The sequence below is a fragment of the Aspergillus eucalypticola genome (genome assembly GCF_003184535.1).
Source record: "Aspergillus eucalypticola CBS 122712 chromosome Unknown BO83scaffold_1, whole genome shotgun sequence".
In the NCBI taxonomy this organism is placed as follows: domain Eukaryota; kingdom Fungi; phylum Ascomycota; class Eurotiomycetes; order Eurotiales; family Aspergillaceae; genus Aspergillus; species Aspergillus eucalypticola.
In genome coordinates, this window is record NW_020290275.1 from 671,558 (window position 1) to 689,361 (window position 17,804).

The 17,804-nt window shown below is 51.2% G+C and overlaps 9 protein-coding genes across 9 annotated transcripts; 6 read left to right on the forward strand and 3 right to left on the reverse strand.

Annotated features, from left to right (window-relative positions):
- Positions 1 to 95: 95 nt before the first annotated feature.
- BO83DRAFT_374074 (SEC61-beta family protein) lies at positions 96 to 1,234 on the forward strand. Its single transcript, XM_025530108.1, has 3 exons — positions 96 to 255; positions 393 to 738; positions 799 to 1,234. The coding sequence occupies exons 1-3, from the start codon at positions 253 to 255 to the stop codon at positions 831 to 833; spliced, it is 384 nt and encodes a 127-aa protein (XP_025393243.1). The 5' UTR covers positions 96 to 252; the 3' UTR covers positions 834 to 1,234.
- A 58-nt stretch (positions 1,235 to 1,292) lies between these two features.
- Positions 1,293 to 2,225, reverse strand: BO83DRAFT_413200 (HIT family protein; the record flags this gene model as incomplete). Its single annotated transcript, XM_025534464.1, has 1 exon — positions 1,293 to 2,225. The coding sequence occupies exon 1, from the start codon at positions 2,196 to 2,198 to the stop codon at positions 1,293 to 1,295; it is 906 nt and encodes a 301-aa protein (XP_025393244.1). The 5' UTR covers positions 2,199 to 2,225.
- A 1,379-nt stretch (positions 2,226 to 3,604) lies between these two features.
- On the forward strand, positions 3,605 to 5,908 carry BO83DRAFT_413201 (sodium:solute symporter family protein; the record flags this gene model as incomplete). The annotated part of the gene is made up of 5 exons (XM_025534465.1): positions 3,605 to 3,748; positions 3,824 to 3,996; positions 4,049 to 4,565; positions 4,618 to 5,271; positions 5,332 to 5,908. The coding sequence occupies exons 1-5, from the start codon at positions 3,627 to 3,629 to the stop codon at positions 5,906 to 5,908; spliced, it is 2,043 nt and encodes a 680-aa protein (XP_025393245.1). The 5' UTR covers positions 3,605 to 3,626.
- Positions 5,909 to 6,077: 169 nt separating this feature from the next.
- On the reverse strand, positions 6,078 to 7,332 carry BO83DRAFT_433272 (rhodopsin family protein). The gene is made up of 7 exons (XM_025535670.1): positions 7,182 to 7,332; positions 6,997 to 7,050; positions 6,851 to 6,884; positions 6,747 to 6,771; positions 6,654 to 6,686; positions 6,546 to 6,586; positions 6,078 to 6,477 (listed from the first exon to the last, which is right to left on the reverse strand). Exons 1-7 carry the CDS (start codon positions 7,210 to 7,212, stop codon positions 6,282 to 6,284), a joined length of 414 nt encoding a protein of 137 aa, XP_025393246.1. The 5' UTR covers positions 7,213 to 7,332; the 3' UTR covers positions 6,078 to 6,281.
- A 235-nt stretch (positions 7,333 to 7,567) lies between these two features.
- BO83DRAFT_328469 (dynein light chain DYN2) lies at positions 7,568 to 8,525 on the reverse strand. Its single transcript, XM_025528163.1, has 7 exons — positions 8,391 to 8,525; positions 8,317 to 8,339; positions 8,233 to 8,266; positions 8,145 to 8,179; positions 8,073 to 8,099; positions 7,950 to 8,019; positions 7,568 to 7,900 (listed from the first exon to the last, which is right to left on the reverse strand). The coding sequence occupies exons 1-7, from the start codon at positions 8,419 to 8,421 to the stop codon at positions 7,836 to 7,838; spliced, it is 285 nt and encodes a 94-aa protein (XP_025393247.1). The 5' UTR covers positions 8,422 to 8,525; the 3' UTR covers positions 7,568 to 7,835.
- Positions 8,526 to 8,710: 185 nt separating this feature from the next.
- mrd1 (RNA-binding ribosome biosynthesis protein MRD1) lies at positions 8,711 to 11,546 on the forward strand (the record flags this gene model as incomplete). Its single annotated transcript, XM_025527136.1, has 4 exons — positions 8,711 to 8,938; positions 9,034 to 9,792; positions 10,006 to 10,278; positions 10,329 to 11,546. 4 exons carry the CDS (start codon positions 8,711 to 8,713, stop codon positions 11,544 to 11,546), a joined length of 2,478 nt encoding a protein of 825 aa, XP_025393248.1.
- Positions 11,547 to 12,538: 992 nt separating this feature from the next.
- Positions 12,539 to 15,029, forward strand: abaA (transcription factor AbaA; the record flags this gene model as incomplete). Its single annotated transcript, XM_025528941.1, has 3 exons — positions 12,539 to 12,977; positions 13,032 to 13,208; positions 13,265 to 15,029. The coding sequence occupies 3 exons, from the start codon at positions 12,539 to 12,541 to the stop codon at positions 15,010 to 15,012; spliced, it is 2,364 nt and encodes a 787-aa protein (XP_025393249.1). The 3' UTR covers positions 15,013 to 15,029.
- Positions 15,030 to 15,370: 341 nt separating this feature from the next.
- On the forward strand, positions 15,371 to 16,669 carry BO83DRAFT_351441 (aldo/keto reductase; the record flags this gene model as incomplete). The annotated part of the gene is made up of 3 exons (XM_025528942.1): positions 15,371 to 15,731; positions 15,787 to 16,574; positions 16,643 to 16,669. Exons 1-3 carry the CDS (start codon positions 15,587 to 15,589, stop codon positions 16,667 to 16,669), a joined length of 960 nt encoding a protein of 319 aa, XP_025393250.1. The 5' UTR covers positions 15,371 to 15,586.
- Positions 16,670 to 16,817: 148 nt separating this feature from the next.
- BO83DRAFT_433277 (uncharacterized protein) lies at positions 16,818 to 17,724 on the forward strand (the record flags this gene model as incomplete). Its single annotated transcript, XM_025535671.1, has 2 exons — positions 16,818 to 17,053; positions 17,140 to 17,724. The coding sequence occupies exons 1-2, from the start codon at positions 16,922 to 16,924 to the stop codon at positions 17,722 to 17,724; spliced, it is 717 nt and encodes a 238-aa protein (XP_025393251.1). The 5' UTR covers positions 16,818 to 16,921.
- Positions 17,725 to 17,804: the final 80 nt, after the last annotated feature.

Here is a 17,804-nt window from a genome sequence, read left to right on the forward strand (position 1 = left end):
AGACTATAGCTCTTGGCATTACCGTAAATGACGGTACCTTCCGCCAGCTGGAAATCGTGAGCGTGGCCTCTTTCTGGCATCTCGCGACCTCACCTCCCGGACCTCCTACCAGTATCTCCTCCTCTTCTACTTCTCAGCCGACTCCTTCCCTCTACACCGGCCAATTGCTTCCGTGCTTCTTGTTGTCATTATTGTTTAATTCAGCTTCACTTTCTTTGATTTGTATCTTCTTGAATCTCCATATTCTTCAAAATGGTGAGCACCCTTGTCCTGCCGATCCTCTTGGTTTCTATCGTTGTCCAAGCGAACTGGACCAGACCATCGACGAAATCGTGACGACTACAGTCAATCAAACTCATAGCAACCTGATCTAACGTCTCTATTCTCTTCAGGCCTCTCCCCGTGCTGCTTCTCCCATGACCTCCGGTGCTGAGTCCGGTCCCGACTCCAAGTCTGCTGGCGCTGGCACCGGCGCCTCTGCTGTCTCCTCCGTCAACCGCCCTTCCTCTCCCACTCCTCCTGGTGGTCCCCGGGCTGCTCTGCGTCGTCGCGCGGCCGCTGACCACAAGGAGTCCCTCCGCAATGCCAGACCCAGCTCGACTCGCGCCGCCGGTGCTGGTGGCTCCTCCGGCACGATGCTCAAGCTCTACACTGACGAGAGCCCCGGTCTGAGGGTCGACCCCGTCGTTGTCCTGGTTCTCAGTCTGGGCTTCATCTTCTCCGTCGTTGGTCTCCACGGTAAGTGTTCTTCCTGGGCAGTCTTCGGATGGTTCAACGATCTCTAACGCGCATATCCAGTCATTGCCAAGATCACCCGCAAGTTCTCCGCATAAGCCGCTGAAATGCGACTTGTACTCTCGTCTTGTTGCTGTCTCCTGATTCTATAATACGTGATATGTCTGGCTCGTGTCGAATGATTCGGGGTTGCGCGCGAGATCAGCAGCGCGAGGATCAAGCGAGGCCAGCGAATCCATCATCCGACCTTTTGCCCTTCGATACATATACCCCTGATGTCCCTTGCCTCTTTCTCGTGTGTGCTGGTAGTGGGGAAGGCACATGCCGATCTTGTGCTTCTACAATTGGTCCAGATCTATCTGCAGTATAGGATGGAACAATCATCGCTATAAAAACATGCCGTGCACTTGTGCCCATCAACCATTAATGGAGAGCCTAGTTCCGTGAAGAAATGCGTTTTGTGTAATATAGTGCTTGTCAATGAAATACGAGACCCGTGGAAGCGAATCCTGTCCCAATTCTTATTTTATAATTCCCACAACCACTCTCCATGTTCCTCATAATCCCCGCGCAGCAATCACCCCCCGAATCTCCCCAGCCCTCCTCACCAACTCCTCCACATCCTCCACCTCGGGCCCAGGCAAAGAACTCACATACCCAGGATACACCTCCCTATACACCTCCCTCTCCCCACCCCCCTCATCCTCCCCCGTCCCATAAACCGGAACCAACTTAACATGCGCATAATCCACCTCCAACCCCTCAAACACCATCCCACACCTCTCCACCCCCAACGCCTTCATCAACACCCGGCCAACCGTCCACGCCGCCCCCACCAACCCTATATATTCCTCTTCCCCGAGCGCAAATATATCACTCCCCAAATGCCTTCGTGGCACTAGCACCGTGAACCCGGGGGTGTTCGGGTATGGCGTGAGAAACGCCACGTGGGACTCATCCTCCCAGATACGCCATTGGGGGTGCTCCGTGCCGCGGATTATGTTCGCGAAGAGGTTGGTGTCTGTGGAGGGGCCGTGGAAGGTGTAGTTTGGGGTGGATTTGGTATGGGTTATGAGGGTGTTAACTAGGTGGGTTAGTTGAGCCGAGGGCATGCGGGGGCCGGATTTGGATGTTATGTAGTTGGGGTTGTTGGGGTGGAAGGACGTTTCGGGACTTAGTATGGGCGTCCAGGTGTTTGGTGAGGGGAGGCCGTGGAGAGGGAGGAGGGAGATGGTCCTGTTGCCGGAGGTTATTAGGGCGATGCGGGAGGTGTGGTAGGCTTGTTTTAGAATGGGGGTTAGGGTGCGTAGGGTGAGGAGGGTGGTGGTGAAGGTGGATTTGGGGAGGGAGAAGAGGGTGGTAGTGGTGGTGGTGGTTAGGGTTGCGAGGGTGTGGCCTGGGGTTGTTGGTGTGGGTGAGAGGGTGATGGTTAGGTTGTTGGTGCGGTGGATTTCGGTGGTCATAGTGTTGTTGGTGTAGTGGTGTTGGTAGTAGATGGTTTGGTTCTGGGTGTGGTGGGCTGTGGATGTTTATGAGGTGATCCTGAATAGTGGTTATTACTAGTAACCACTTAGTGCTGATGTTATGATTGCTTGGTGAGTCATGCGAGGTTTACTAGCAGTAACTGGACTCATTGTATAGTACTATAGTGATGGGGTGATGGTACTACTGGTCAGGTCATGACAGTGATTCTGTGCCAGTCTAAGAGGGTCAGAGGGAAACTCAATAGATCATGTATATATACTCAGTGCAGATCTAGATCACTGGCTACACCGGCGTAGGTTAATGGCATATTTATATCATCGGCACCCCAATCGTAGATTGTCATCACATTCAGGATTTCATCAGTACTCGGTAGTAGCATCGAAATGCACAAGCGATGTATATTATGTGCACACACTCCTTTCAAATAGACTATGATCCAATGGCACGAGATAATATTTATTGTACTTAATCCACATACCAAGAACTTAACAGCCTAAGGTGAAGTACACGTGGGTGACATATCCACAAGCAAGGCCTGCCCTACGCAGTACGCACAGTCCTGAGATCTGGCATATATCAGATAAACTAGGCAAGATCAATTGTTCTTACTCAAACACCCACCAATTACAGGAATCGACGAGTGATGGAAATTCCCCGGTTTCCAAAACCACGAGCAGTGGGGAAGACCCCCAAAGCATTAGTGGCAGGATCGAGTAAGTAAACTAAGTAACTGATAGAGCGCTATCATCAAGGCTGCTCCCTATAAAACCATAAACTCTTGGCAAAGAGAAGGTTTGCACCAACACACCAATCCATGACTTCGCTGACATCCTTATCTGATAGTCTACGGTTTCTTATCATCGTCCGCTCCCCACTCGGACCAATGGGCGTCATTGCGCTGACCTCCGCTGATAAGAAGCATTTCCGCCTCGCCAATAAGCAGCCCGGACCCGATACGTTGATAACCCACTTGGGGTTCGGCTGTTGATTTTGTTGCAAAGAAAGTGGAGAGGGCATGGGATAATCCATGTGTATGCTTATGGAACTGTGGAACGATGGCACTTACTCGATGACTCGGTACTAAACTCACCTGCCGCTAGTCCACTGCCATTGATGTTACACCCCCATCTGATGAAAGCACATTACGAAACGGCCACCAGGAGTTGCTCTTATCAGCCATTCGCTTCCCCAGGCCTGACTCCTCGGATCCAATGATATTGGACTGGTAGTGATTCATTCAATATGAACTTACCGCCGATCACCAGCGTGTCTGCGAGGTCGGAGATTTCTCAAGGGTCCCGTGCCCTATATGTTCTTGCCCCTGCCGCCATGCTCAGGGCCTTGTCTCCTTCAGTCATTGTCCAGCCATAGCAAGGCATCGTTTCGCGTGTTCAAACACTGCCAACATGTCTTCAGACACAGTCACATTCACAGCGCCTCTCTCGCAAGGGTTTGGCTATGGCATCATCATTGGTCTGGGCTTTGCCTTTGCCCTGCTCATGATCTTCATCACCTGGGCTTTGAAGCGGTATGTAATCTAATCCCTTTCCAAACGTGGATTTTCTTCAAGTATGGGATCGCAAGACTAACGGCTCTCACATAGATACCAGAATGAAGTGCAGACATCGGAAATGTTCTCCACGGCTGGAAGATCAGTCAAGTCGGGTTTGGTTGCCGCGGCAGTCGTCAGTAGTTGGACATGGGCTGCAACTCTTCTTCAGTCGACCACTGTGGCCTATGAATACGGCATCTCGGGTCCATTCTTCTATGCATCAGGTATCTACAGCCAGCAGCAACACGCCGAAGGCATTCTGACTCGGTGATACAGGTGCTACAGTCCAAATCATCTTGTTCGCTACCCTGGCCATTGAGCTCAAGCGGAGGGCTCCAAATGCGCATACCTTCCTCGAAGCGCTTCGTGCTCGATATGGAACCGTCGTGCATGTTGTTTTCATCGTCTTCTGCTTGATGACCAACATTCTCGTTACCGCCATGCTGCTGACTGGTGGTTCTGCCGTCTTGACGTCTCTCACGGGGGTTAATACAGTTGCTGCCTGTTTCCTCCTGCCGATTGGTGTCGTGCTCTATACCCTATTCGGTGGTATTAAGGCGACGTTCATCACGGACTACATGCACACCGTTGTGATCATTGTCGTCATCTTCATCTTCGCATTCTCTGCCTATGCGACTAGCGACAAGCTTGGATCTCCGGGAGCTGTCTATGATGCACTAGTAGCAGCATCGAAACTTCACCCAGTTGAAGGCAATGCCGAGGGAAGCTATCTGACCATGAGGTCAAAGGAGGGTGGCATCTTCTGGATTATCAACCTGGTCGGCAACTTTGGGTACGTTAGCCACCACACTTCCGCATCGATTGCTTGCTAATGAATGCAACAGTACCGTCTTCCTCGACAACGGCTACTACAACAAAGCCATTGCCGCGAGCCCCGTGCACGCTTTCCCCGGATATGTCATTGGTGGTCTTTGCTGGTTCGCGATTCCCTGGCTGTGCGCCAGCACTTTGGGCATGACTGCTCTCTCCTTGGAGGGCACTCAACGCTTGAGCTCCGACGACGTCACAGCCGGTCTCGTACTGCCCTTTGCTGCCGTCAAGCTCCTCGGCTACAGCGGCGCAGTTTGCACGACAATCATGATCTTCATGGCAGTCACCTCCGCTTTCTCCGCCCAGTTGATTGCCGTTTCATCCATCTTCACCTACGATATCTACCAGGCCTACATCGACCCATCCGCCAAGGGCAAGCGTCTCGTCTGGGTCTCGCACATGACCTGTGTGTTCTGGGCCATCGCCATGGCCGGCTTCTCCACCGGTCTTTACTACGCTGGTATTGGAATGGGTTATCTCTACCTGTTGATGGGCGTGATTATCTCCTCTGCAGTCTTCCCCGGCGCCATGTCCCTCATCTGGAAGCACCAGAACTGGATTGCAGCAGCCGTCTCGCCACCCCTTGGCCTCGCCGTCTCCCTTATCGCGTGGCTCGTGACAACCAAAAAACAATACGGCATCCTGACCGTCACCACGACAGGCGCAAAGTGAGTCCACCCTAACATGTTCTCTCTCCATACAACCAACTAACAAAACTCCCGCACCAGCTACCCAATGCTCGCTGGCAACGTCGCCGCCCTGCTCAGTCCCGTTGTCTTCTCCCCGATCCTCACCCTCATCTTCGGCTCCCAAAACTACGACTACGGCACCATGCGCGCCATCCGCCGCGTCGACGACGCCGACGTCGCTGCCGCCGCGCACGTCGACATCGAACTCATCCCCGGCGAAATCAACACCCAGTCCGCCGCCCAGGAGGAGGAAGAAACGCGCAAACTCAACCGTGCTGCTCTCTACTCCCGCACCTTGACCATCTTCATGGTCCTCTGCTTCCTTATTCTCTGGCCCATTCCTATGTACGGCAGCTCGTACGTCTTCAGCAAGAAATTCTTCACAGGTTGGGTCGTTGTCGGTCTGATTTGGCTGTTCTGTACCACTTTCGGCGTGGTTATTTTCCCGCTGTATGAGGGTCGGGAGAGTATTGTAAGGACGGTGAGGATGATGGCGTTGGATATTACGGGGAAGAGGGGAAGAAGAAAGGGGATGCTTGTGGGGGAGATGACGAGTGGGGATGTTTCTGGGGTGCAGACGCCTGTGATGGAGAAGAAGGAGGCTTTGGAGAAGTAGGTTATTATGTTGCGAGGCCTTGGTTACTCTCTTGATGAGATATGTGTTTGATGTCTGGATATGTTGGGTCTGGGATGGTTTTTATTGGTTTTCTTCATCTGTTTGGATATATACCCCATTCGTTACTGTATTATCTTGAGTTCAATTAGTACTATGATAATATGAGTTCATTCAATATACTGCGCACCCCAATAGAGTGAATAAATCGGATTTGGTACAATACATGCGCGATAGCTAGTAAGCTAACCATCAGACACAAGGGCAACAAGCAAGCAAGCAAGCAAGCAAGCAAAAGGTATTGGTTAAATACAGACAACGGACCATCAACCGATCATAATACATCATCAACGAAAACAAGAGTCAGAAATAATCATCACTTATACACATGGTTCTGCTGCTCTGCCTGCTGCGGCGGCGGCGCTACCACACCCCCGGACGCCTGTGGAGGTGGGCCTGATGCCTGCTGTGGGGGATAGAAAGGTGCACCGCCGCCATAGTACGCCTGTGGTAATTGGCCTGGTACGACACCCGGAGGTGGTCTCGTCTCTGGTGTGATATCAGGGCGGTCGCTGCGATGATATATTAGTTTCTTTACTTTCCCTTCCCTTGTTCCTGGAATATGTTGGGATGGAGTTACCGTAGATCCTGCGTAAAGCGGCATGTGTAGCAGGTGACTTCCTATGAGGGTATTAGCTAAACCGTGAATATGCATATAGGTTAAGGACAAAATGATATATCAAAATACCTTGTACTTATGTGTTGCGAGAGGGATGACAGGCTATATGGAAGATATACGGTCAGTAGAGTCCGGCGTCATGCGGACGGGGGACATAATTACAATGAAGCAGACGGTGAACCACGGCCTAGTTGTTAATCATCATACATTAGCATACAACTCCAAACATATCCTCATTCTAAGGAATTAGTAAGATATAAGCTTACCATCTCGTCAAACAATGACCATTCCAATGTTGGCCTAGATTTGAAGAGTAAGACGGGTCAGTCAATAATCGAGTAAATTATTGGTTGGGTCAGGAACCAGAGCTAAAATTAGCAGTCATGATTGTCAGGGTCCAGGGAACTCATACAGTTATAGCAGAATGCGCGGACATTCTCATATCCTTCTAACATGGAAGTGAACTCTGATTTCCTTTGGTGTTAGTTTCGGCATCTTTCTTGTTGGTTGAGTGTGGGTTCTTGTGGAATCGATATCCATAAGTGTCGTCGCCTCGGTCGGTGGAGTAGGAGGGAAGGGAGTAGATAAGTCACATACCATGTGTTCCGAAGGTGATGCAGATGGCCATGTTTACGGGTTTGGGGTGCTCTCAGGAAGAACAAAGGGTGGGTTGGTTTATTCTAACTAAGAAGGTAATGAATGACAGGAATCGGGATCGCGTTGGATCATGTAATGCGACGTGTAGAGGGATAACATTGGCAGCAGCCCAAGTTAATGGGAAGGGGGAGGCAGCCATATAATAAACTGGTTGGGGCTGACGTGTGGCGCTGTGGCTTGGCGCGGGTTGGCACTTGGCGTTCCGCACTCGGCGGTGTCGTAGCGTTGCTGGGTGTGCATATTATATATAGTAGTAGTAGTGGTTGGCAGTGTATCCTGCATGCTGGAAAGCCTACGTGTCTACGGTGCAGCGCTGCAGAAGTTTTCCGATTGGATCAACTTGTATTCACTAGCAGGATATTTTGAAATGATTAACAAAGAATTGGAATCAAGTAGCAGGTAGATGCGCGGAAGAATCACCGCCGCGTTGTGCCCTCTAGGCAAACCCCGCAGCATTTTGTTCGGGACCATATGGCTGCATTTCCTTCCAGCGCTTGCATGGGACCTTTCATTGCACGTTACTTCTGCTTGAATTATCCGAAAAGGTTATAGACATCGCTTGGGCGATTCAGACCGGTGTCTGCGGTCGTATGTTCATTGGGTCTTGAAAAGGAGAATGGCGCAGTGCCCGAGGTAGAAGTAGATGAAGTGTTTCGTCTCTGCTCGAAAGTTAGCCCTTACTCCTGATGCCCTGGCAACGTCACTCACCATGCGTGACGAAGCTGCCAAAGTTCCTCCCGACGACACAGTGCCATGTCGCACCCTTGCGCGAATCGAACTGTGGATTGTGAGCAACGAGCTGTGTGTTCGGATACAGTGCGCAGTGCTGACCTCTCGCTTGATGTATTGAGCAATATCCTATCGTCGTTAGCAATAGTAACCAACAGAACACGCCGAACCTACCTTCTCGATGTGGTATTTGTCCATTGCCTCAATTGCTATCCATCGTGTTAGCTCTCCTTTTCCAGGTGACCCGTAGGGCTGACCATACCAACTTCAACAGCCTCCTGCTGCATATCCTCCGTCTGCCATGCTGTGAGCACAATTCTTATTTACCTCCAGCAATCCCTCTTACCATATCGACGGACTTGATCTGCGCTGAACGGTCATGTTAGCCATCGTTTGACGATGCCGCGTTCGGGGACTTACCCTCAAGCTTATCCTTCTTTTCGCTAGCCATTTTGCTGGACGTCGATGAGGAATGTAGTTTAAGGTAAAATGAGCAAGGATTCAAGACACGGATCAACCACTATAAATTTAGTGTACAAAGACGTCCCACGAAGCCCAATGGAAGTATTGGGAATCAACATTGCCGGCTGCGCGCAATGGACGCCGCCCGGATCACGCACGGGCCAGGCCGCCCTCCTCACCGCCCTCGGCACTATAAGGAAGCAAAAAAAACATTCCACCAAAATTTTTTCGAACTTTTTTCTTTCCAAACTATTTCAGTGGCACACATTGTCACGATCATGGAGAGCACCAGAGTATTTGTCTCTGGCCTTCCGCCAACCTTATCTGATGATCAATTGAGGAAGCACTTTGCTACTCGCTTCCAAGTCACAGACGCTCATGTATTGCCTAAGCGCAGGATTGGCTTCGTGGGCTTCAAGAGCCATGAGGCGGCCCAGCAGGCTGTGTCTTACTTTAATAAGACTTACATGAAGATGTCCAAAATCTCAGTAGACATTGCTAAGCCGGTATGTGCTCTACTCCCTATTCACACTTGCTTTGTTTCTTTTGTTTTCCCCGCTGACAGTCAAGGTGGTCTTGTGACTGACCAGTAATCTTGTAGATCGATGCCGAACCCACTCGCAAAGCTGGAAAACATGATAAGATCTCTGCAGGCGATGCCGCAGATACTTCCCTCAAGCGTAAACGGGATGGCGAAAATGCCCCGCAAGACGCTCGCTTACAAGAGTATCTCTCTGTAATGCAGCATTCGTCTAAGACTAAGACATGGGCAAATGATGATGTGCCCAAGCCACTGGAGCTTGACTCACCTGCAGAACAGCCCGCTGAAGTAGAGGAGCAACCCCAGGAGCTTACCTATGCACAAAGGAAGAAGGCGAAGCTTGGCGATGACCATGATCGCTCTCAGGAGATGCACACTGCTGACCACGAAGCTCATGGATCACCCGAACCCATGGTGGTAGACCACAGTGGGGAAGGCAACGCCGAGGCACCGGCAGAGCAGGATGATACTGTCGCCGAGACAGAGGCACCAGCTGTTTCGGATGCGGACTGGCTCCGCTCCAAGACAAGTCGCCTTCTTGGTCTGCTTGATGAGGAAGAACAGGCGGATTTCGACGCTGCTGCGCAGCAGAAGGAACCCGCAGCTCCAGAAGAAGCAGAGGATCCAGGTGCTGACTCTAGAGATGCCCAGATTGTCGCTCCCGCGGCGACTGAAGCCAAGACGGTTCAGGAGCCGCAGGTCGACACGAATATCGACGGCATTCGTCTATCTGCACGTCTGTTTGTGCGAAACCTTGCTTACGACACGTCGGAGTCAGATCTCGAACCGCTATTTGCTCCTTTTGGACGAATTGAAGAGGTTAGTAAATCCATGAGTTTTAGTTCCTGCCATCCACGACCCCCTACCCAGCTCAATGATGATCGTCCTGATAGGGACATCAGATGCCAAAGCACATGATGTTACCAGGAAAGAGTATTTTAGTAGATGCCTCTTGTTATCTGATGAGCTACACACCTCAATATTGCTGCTTGATTCACTCATTAGTTATTTGAACTATGCTAATGTGCCTAGATCCATGTGGCTTTCGATACCAGGGTTAATACCAGCAAGGGGTTTGCCTACATTCAGTACCTCGACGCAGATGCGGCCGTAGAGGCCTACAAAAATCTCGACGGAAAGCACTTCCAAGGTCGCTTGATGCACATTCTGCCAGCAGCTGCGAAGAAGACTTACAAGATTGATGATGCTGAGCTGGCGAAACTGCCTTTGAAAAAGCAAAAGCAAATCAAAAAGAAGATGGATGCTTCGTCTTCTACGTTTAGCTGGAACTCTCTTTACATGAACGTGAGTAGCTCGCACAATAGCCGCCAGTATTATACGCTAATATATTGCAGACCGATGCCGTTATGTCTTCAGTAGCTGAGCGACTTGGTGTTTCCAAAGCAGATCTCTTGGATCCTACTTCATCTGACGCTGCTGTGAAGCAGGCGCACGCTGAAACCCACGTAATCCAAGAAACGAAAGCTTACTTCTCAGCTAATGGGGTTAATATTGAAGCCTTCAAGCAGCGGGAGCGTGGAAACACTGCTATCCTTGTAAAGAACTTCTCGTACGGCGTCAAGACTGATGAGCTCAGGAAGATGTTCGAACCATTCGGGCAAATAACGAGGTTACTCATGCCCCCTAGTGGAACGATAGCTATCGTGGAGTTTTCGAGACCAGATGAGGCACAGAAAGCTTTCAAGGGACTTGCCTACCGGAAACTCGGCGACTCTATCCTCTTCCTGGAGAAGGCTCCCAAGGATCTGTTTGATGCTGCAGCCGTGCCACAGAAGGCAACCATAGAGACTAAGGCCGTCTCTCAAGGCTTCTCCACTGCTGACACTTTCGCGGCAGATGAGGTCGATGACCTTACGCCCACTACAACCCTCTTCGTAAAGAACCTCAACTTTGCTACTACGACCCAGAGTTTTGTGGACTTATTCCGGCCACTGGATGGCTTTGTGTCTGCTAAGATCAAGACTAAGCCCGACCCTAAGCATCCCGGACAAACGCTCAGCATGGGTTTCGGTTTCGTGGAGTTCAGGTCGAAAGCTCAGGCCCAATCTGCGCTTGCCGCCATGAATGGCTACAAGCTTGATCAGCATGAACTGGTAGTTAGGGTGTCTCACCGTGGAATGGATGCGGCCGAAGAGCGGAGGCGTGAAGATACCGCTAAGAAGGTGGCGGCCAGAAGGACGAAGATCATCATTAAGAACTTGCCGTTCCAGGCCACCAAGAAGGACGTTCGGTCACTCTTTGGAGCCTATGGGCAATTGCGCTCTGTGCGGGTTCCTAAGAAGTTTGACAGATCGGCTCGCGGTTTCGGTTTTGCGGATTTTGTAAGCGCTCGCGAAGCGGAAAACGCTATGGACGCGTTGAAGAATACCCATCTTCTGGGCAGAAAGCTGGTCCTGGAGTTTGCAAACGAGGAGGCGATCGATGCCGAGGAAGAAATCAAGCAGATCGAAAAGAAAGTAGGGGAACAGATGGACAGGGTCAAGCTACAAAAGCTTGCCGGGCCTGGGCGCAAGAAGTTCACTGTAGGGGCCCAGGACGGCGAAGAGGACTAAGTCCCTGCTCTTTCTCCCTGTTAGTAGGGACAGACAATAGCAATGGTACGATTTTGATGTTTATATCCCTTGCGTCTCGGACACTGAGCATGGAGTGCGGACGCAGGTTAAACACGTTCCTGCGGCTGTCAACACGTACATACGCGCGCGTCCTGCAGAGTTACCCGTCCGCTCGTGCAGTGAAGTCTTTCATCCGAGTCTATTCCTGTCATCCCATCCCGGGTTCCTTTATCCTCGCCGATTCAAGGCTTCTTACCCTTAACTCCTTATACACCTAGTTGCTCGAACCCTGGATATCCAAGTGAAGACTAGCTGGTCCTGGGATTGTCCAATTTGTCCAGGCCATACATTCCAATATGATCTACGTAACCACCTCTTACATTCCACTCCCGTGGCCCTGGACGATGTCGTTGGCCACACTTCATTCCAGAGAATGGTCATTGCCACGGACTTGGACGTCTAGCTGCTCCAAAACGTATCTCAAATTAGCAGTCACTGCTTGTCTCGTGCACTAAAACCTCCGAGGAGCAGCTTACTGGTTCGTGCTCAGGGAACATCCCTTGCATGGGTCTTCCGCTTGTTCCCATCGTGCAGTACCTTTCCTCCTGATTTGCTCGGACACAGGATCTTCCTTCGTCCATAGCTCGACCTGGACGCGTGAAACTTGGGAGGAGATTCCTTTCCCCGCCTTGAACAGTTGACATAGCCCTTGGAGGGGTGGTGTATCAACGAGCAGCGTGATTCAGCTATGCCACTAGGCCTCCCTCTCCAGGGAGAGTAGTGGTTTCCTATAAACACCATGCTCTTCGCTCCCACATTCTCTCTCCCAATTCTTACATTCTCTCCAAGCATCTACGTTCTTGATCGCTGGTTTGTGACTACTGGGTTCTTTGGTACGGCGATAGTAAGCATTTTGCTGTCCTCCATCACCCTCCTTTTCGGGATTCTCTGTCATTCTTTCCCAGAGTCAATCCTCTCCGGTGGTCCGCTCGATGGCGCACTGGCAAACGGGGTGTATTGTGCCTCAACACCAGTCAGCTCTTGAGAGCATCGGTGCCCATACGGACAGGGCCCTGCAGAACACCTCTGGTAACGTCCAGACATACTCTGACAACCTAGCCGACAGCAGCACTGTTGGTCGTGACGACCAGCTGCAGCAACTTGCCTTCAAGTATCCTCAACCCCCAGTTCCAACACATCCAGTGCCCACTGTTCCCACCACCCTTCAGCCCCCTCAGAACCTCCGGTTCCAGAGCAAGAAGCTCCGGCGCCTGCATTCATTTGGGCCCAGCCTAATCGGTCCTCGTAGCAGGCCCAGAAGCTATCTCAGGTCCAGCAAGTATCTGGAGTACAGGTCCCGTCCTCGTCGAGACACTGGCAAAGATGGGGAACCGGTATGGTCGGACGAGCTTGAAGACGCGTTTCAACAAGGTGAGAAAAGCAATCCATCAGCTGCACGACATATGAATACTAATGTTGTGATAGCTCTCGAGGCGAATCCGCCAATGGGCAGACGGAAATGGTCCGAGCGAGGAAAGTCATATGGTCGAAATGAGCTCATTGCTGAGTTCATCTACAAGAAAACTGGTAAACGAAGAACTCGAAAGCAAGTCTCCAGCCACCTCCAAGTCCTCGACTCGTTCCTCAAAGGAGACCCCGATTGTAAGTGGCATAGCCAAGTTATACTAAAGTCGGACTGGGCTAATATGAGTGCTTAGGGGAGCGACTTGTACGAGAAGAGGCGAACGTCCGCTCGAACAACCAACATCCGCCCGCTGGTCCAAGATGGGGGCCTGCCATGGATCCTCCCTTGCCAAGTCATTATGGCACTCACATCCACCCCACCTATCATGACCCTATGAGACAGGCCTATGGAGAACTGCCGCCTACCCCGTTTTCCATGAACGCCAGCTGGCCCGAGAGCAACTTCAGTACTATCCAGGGCCTCGGGTTCGATATGTGGGTAAACGAGCCAGACAAGAACGATCGTGTTGAGGACGCAAGCCATATCTACAGTCGCCTTCAAGACGACCAGCGGCATCCGGTAGCACCGATCTCATTGAATGAGATCAAGAACTGGCAAACATCCTATCCTTACCTCCATTCGCTGATGGCGAATTCCAATGGGTCGTTGGACTGTGACATTATCCTAATCGATTCCAACCTGAAGTTGATGGATGACTTCCCGGCTGCTCGCTCTAAACTCGGCATTCACTTGGAATTAGATTTTGCCCAAGCTAGTGCGGCTGGAGCTCCGATTCTCAGTGAGATGGAGAATTGGTCCTCCAAGATCTACATGTATGAAAATGGACAAGAGATCTATCAAGCCCGGCAAGAAGTTGCGAGGCCAACGCACACCGCGACGCACACCAAGGTGAAGCCTCACTTTGAATCCAAATGGTGGGCGAATCGCTTCACCAAGCTCACGCAAGAACAAAAGCTGGCCGAGGAAGCTGGACACCATGGCCACGGGAAAGCTCGGGAGTTCCTCCGCCACCTGACCGTAGTTCAGGAGATTCGAGCTATGACACCCTACAGCTCGCGGAGAATGTCCAACCCCTACTCTGGACATTCCGTGAGTGAGCAAAAGAGGGTGGCAATCATTCTCTGGCAATTCCGACAGACGCTGCCCCGCGACGTAGTTGGCACTACAACATGGCGTAGAGTGGTTTCGTCGGATCGAATCCCTCATGCAAGCCCCAAAGCAGCGACGGGCCCCGATCTCCCTCCCCCAATGTCGCTTGCTGACTCCATACTCCTGAACCGGCCGGGCCCTAACGTTTACCATCAACCCCAGCCGCACGAACTCCTTCACAACAATGGAGTTTCCCAAAACCCTTGGCCTCTGTATTCGACAGGCCAGGAGAGCGTTGCACAAATGTTCAACGCACCTTTTGATTTCATGAGTCCCCTTCCCAAGCAAGAAGACCGCCTTAACGATAAGATCGCTGTGACCTTGGGTTTGGATGGCTTCCCAAGCCTCCAATCACATGATATCAACCAGCCAACCAGCCTCAACGGGCCCAACAGTGGTACAAGCATTCTTAGCATGCCAGAGGTTCCTTTGTCGCATTCCTCCCATGGTCCATACAGCCTTGAGCATGATAGCCACTATGTCCACAGCCAGCCACTTGGGGTCAATGTGCACGACAACAACGCCCTGCTGAACGGTATGCTGGTGACGAGCGCACAGTCTATCGACGATATGAACAACAGCCAGGCATCCTGGATGCCACCAACCACCGCAATGTCTGGGGACATCCCCGGCAGCCACTACCCGCACATTGGCTTCCCGTCATCCGAGCACCACGTTGCGGTGCCCCGTGAGCCAAATCCAAGCCACAGCTATGATTTCATGCCCGAGGAGCTCGATAAGTGGCCGAGCAGCCTGCCGACCGATATGAATGGAGGGGCGCATGAGCACGCGCACTCTTACACCGCGAGTAATACAGTACAGGCCGTTTAAATGACAGGCCGAGCGAGACTACTTAATGATAATTATGGCGAAAAAAGTATTCTTAATAATGTGATGGGGGCCGGTTAATCTTCGATTCATATGCAGTGTAAAGCAATGGCAGGATACCTTTTACAATGATTATTTATTCATTGATTCTTATTATCAGACTCTCAATAGAATCTAACAGTAGTAAGTATTATTATTCCCTATTTTGTAAACACAGTACTCCGTAGTGGTAGAACCAAAATTAGGGTCAAGTGGCGGCATTTAGCCGGCAGATGGATGCATTTAGCCGGGCCCGACTTTGGATGGCATCCGGCCAACCCTTGGATAAGTTACTTACCCCAATTCAATACAGCCGCCACAAATTCATTTAGCCTCCAATGCCGCTATCTGTGCCGTGTATGGCGCCTCCAGTGGATACGCGCAATGGATTTGAGTTCATAATGCCATGACCGAGGGGCAGTTACTTATTACCCCTCCAAACCTTCCCTTTCTCTCCCTTCATCCCCCCTGATCCTACTTTGACCGCGTCTTTATAATACCTTGTCTCAACACGACCTTGTTACTCCTTCAATTCACCATGGCCTCTCCCACCGTCAAGCTAAACAGTGGCTACGACATGCCCCTCGTGGGCTTCGGTCTCTGGAAGGTGAACAACGACACCTGCGCCGACCAGATCTACCACGCCATCAAGGAAGGATACCGTTTGTTTGACGGCGCCTGCGGTACTGCTCCTCCTCAATAAAATACTACAAATATTCCCAATCTAACAAAAGCCAGACTACGGCAACGAAGTCGAAGCCGGCCAAGGCGTCGCGCGGGCCATCAAAGACGGTCTCGTGAAGCGCGAAGAGCTCTTCATCGTCTCCAAGCTATGGAACAGCTTCCACGACGGCGACCGCGTAGAACCCATCTGCCGCAAGCAGCTCGCCGACTGGGGCATCGACTACTTCGACCTGTACATCGTGCACTTCCCCATCGCGCTGAAATACGTCGACCCTGCGGTTCGCTACCCGCCGGGCTGGATGTCCGAGAACGACAAGCTGGAGTTCGGCAACGCCACGATCCAAGAGACCTGGACGGCGATGGAGTCGCTCGTGGACAAGAAGCTCGCTCGCAGTATCGGTATTAGTAACTTCTCTGCGCAGCTGGTTATGGACCTGCTGCGGTATGCGCGCATTCGTCCTGCTACGCTGCAGATCGAGCATCATCCCTACCTCACGCAGACGAGACTGGTTGAGTATGCCCAGAAGGAGGGGTTGACAGTTACGGCGTATAGTTCTTTCGGACCGTTGAGTTTCCTCGAGTTGAGCGTGCAGAATGCGGTGAATTCGCCGCCGTTGTTCGAGCATCAGCTGGTTAAGGGCATTGCGGAGAAGCATGGACGCACGCCGGCGCAGGTGTTGTTGAGGTGGGCTACGCAGAGGGGTGTTGCGGTTATTCCGAAGAGTAACAACCCTCAGCGGTTGAAGCAGAACTTGGATGTTACCGGATGGAATTTGGAGGAGGAGGAGATTAAGGCTATTGCTGGGTTGGATCGCGGGTTGCGGTTCAATGATCCTTTGGGAGTGAGTTTTATCCCCTTTTTTCTTCCATTGTATCAATATATGGAAATGTTTACTAACTTGAATCACAGTACGGACTCTACGCTCCTATCTTCTAAACGACCCAGCTATGAGTGTATATACGATATATGAATACATACCAATCTTAGTAGATGTTATAACTTGATGCATGTGACATGGTTGTAGATAATAGATAAGATAAACCCGCCAAGACCGCGTCGCGATAACCAACATTTCTCCATCCATCCCATCCATCCATCATCTCCCATCATCCACTCACCTTAACATCCACTCCTTCAATACCAACCCAAATATTCCCAATCCCAGTCCCAATATAAGCAAGAAAAAAAATGACCCTAAAACCCCTAACCAGCAGCATCCACATCAAAACGCACCCGGCCCCACGCTCCCTCTCCGAAAGCAAACTCATCCTCTCCGCACTCCAGAAATTCGGCGAAGTCGTGACATTTCGAAATCTAAAAGTAACCCCCTCCCTTTTCCCATTTTTCTCCCCTAGATACATTACATAAACAAACTCAATGCTAATAAAAAAATAAATGATGGATAGTACGATCCCACAAACACATCCCCCAAATCCGCACACAATACCATCGCCATCTTCGAGTCCGCGGCCGCGGCGTCTTCGGCCATTGCGGCGTCGCCTATTACTATCCCCGTACAATCTCAAACACAAACATTAACTCAATCGCAAAGCCAGAGTTTAGAGGGAAGAGACGAATCTCCCTCGCATACAGCCACACACTCCACACCATCACCATCACCATCACAACCCCAAGGACCGACCCTAACATGCACGATCCAACCCTCACGACATAACCACGTCTCGGCGATGACGCGCAACCCATACCATACGTTCTTTTACGTGGATAAGGACAGCCATATGTATAAGGATCTGGTGAAGAGTGGCATACCGTTGGATTATTTGGCGGATGGGCCGATGAGGAGGAAGGCGCATGTGCCGGAGCGGGTGAAGAGGATGCTGGATCGGGATGTGTGGAGGTTTGGGGGGAAGAGTTTGATGGGGTTGTATCGGTTTGGGGTGGAGAGTGAGGGTGAGAGTGGGAATGGGATGGAAGGGCAAGGGGAGAAGGAGAGGAAGGATGGGGAGGGTGAGGGTGAGGGGACGAAGTGATGTGATGTGAAGTGGGTTGATGATTGTATGATTTGTTTCCATTCTTTCTCTGTATAATAGGGTGGGTCGGTTGGGTTGTA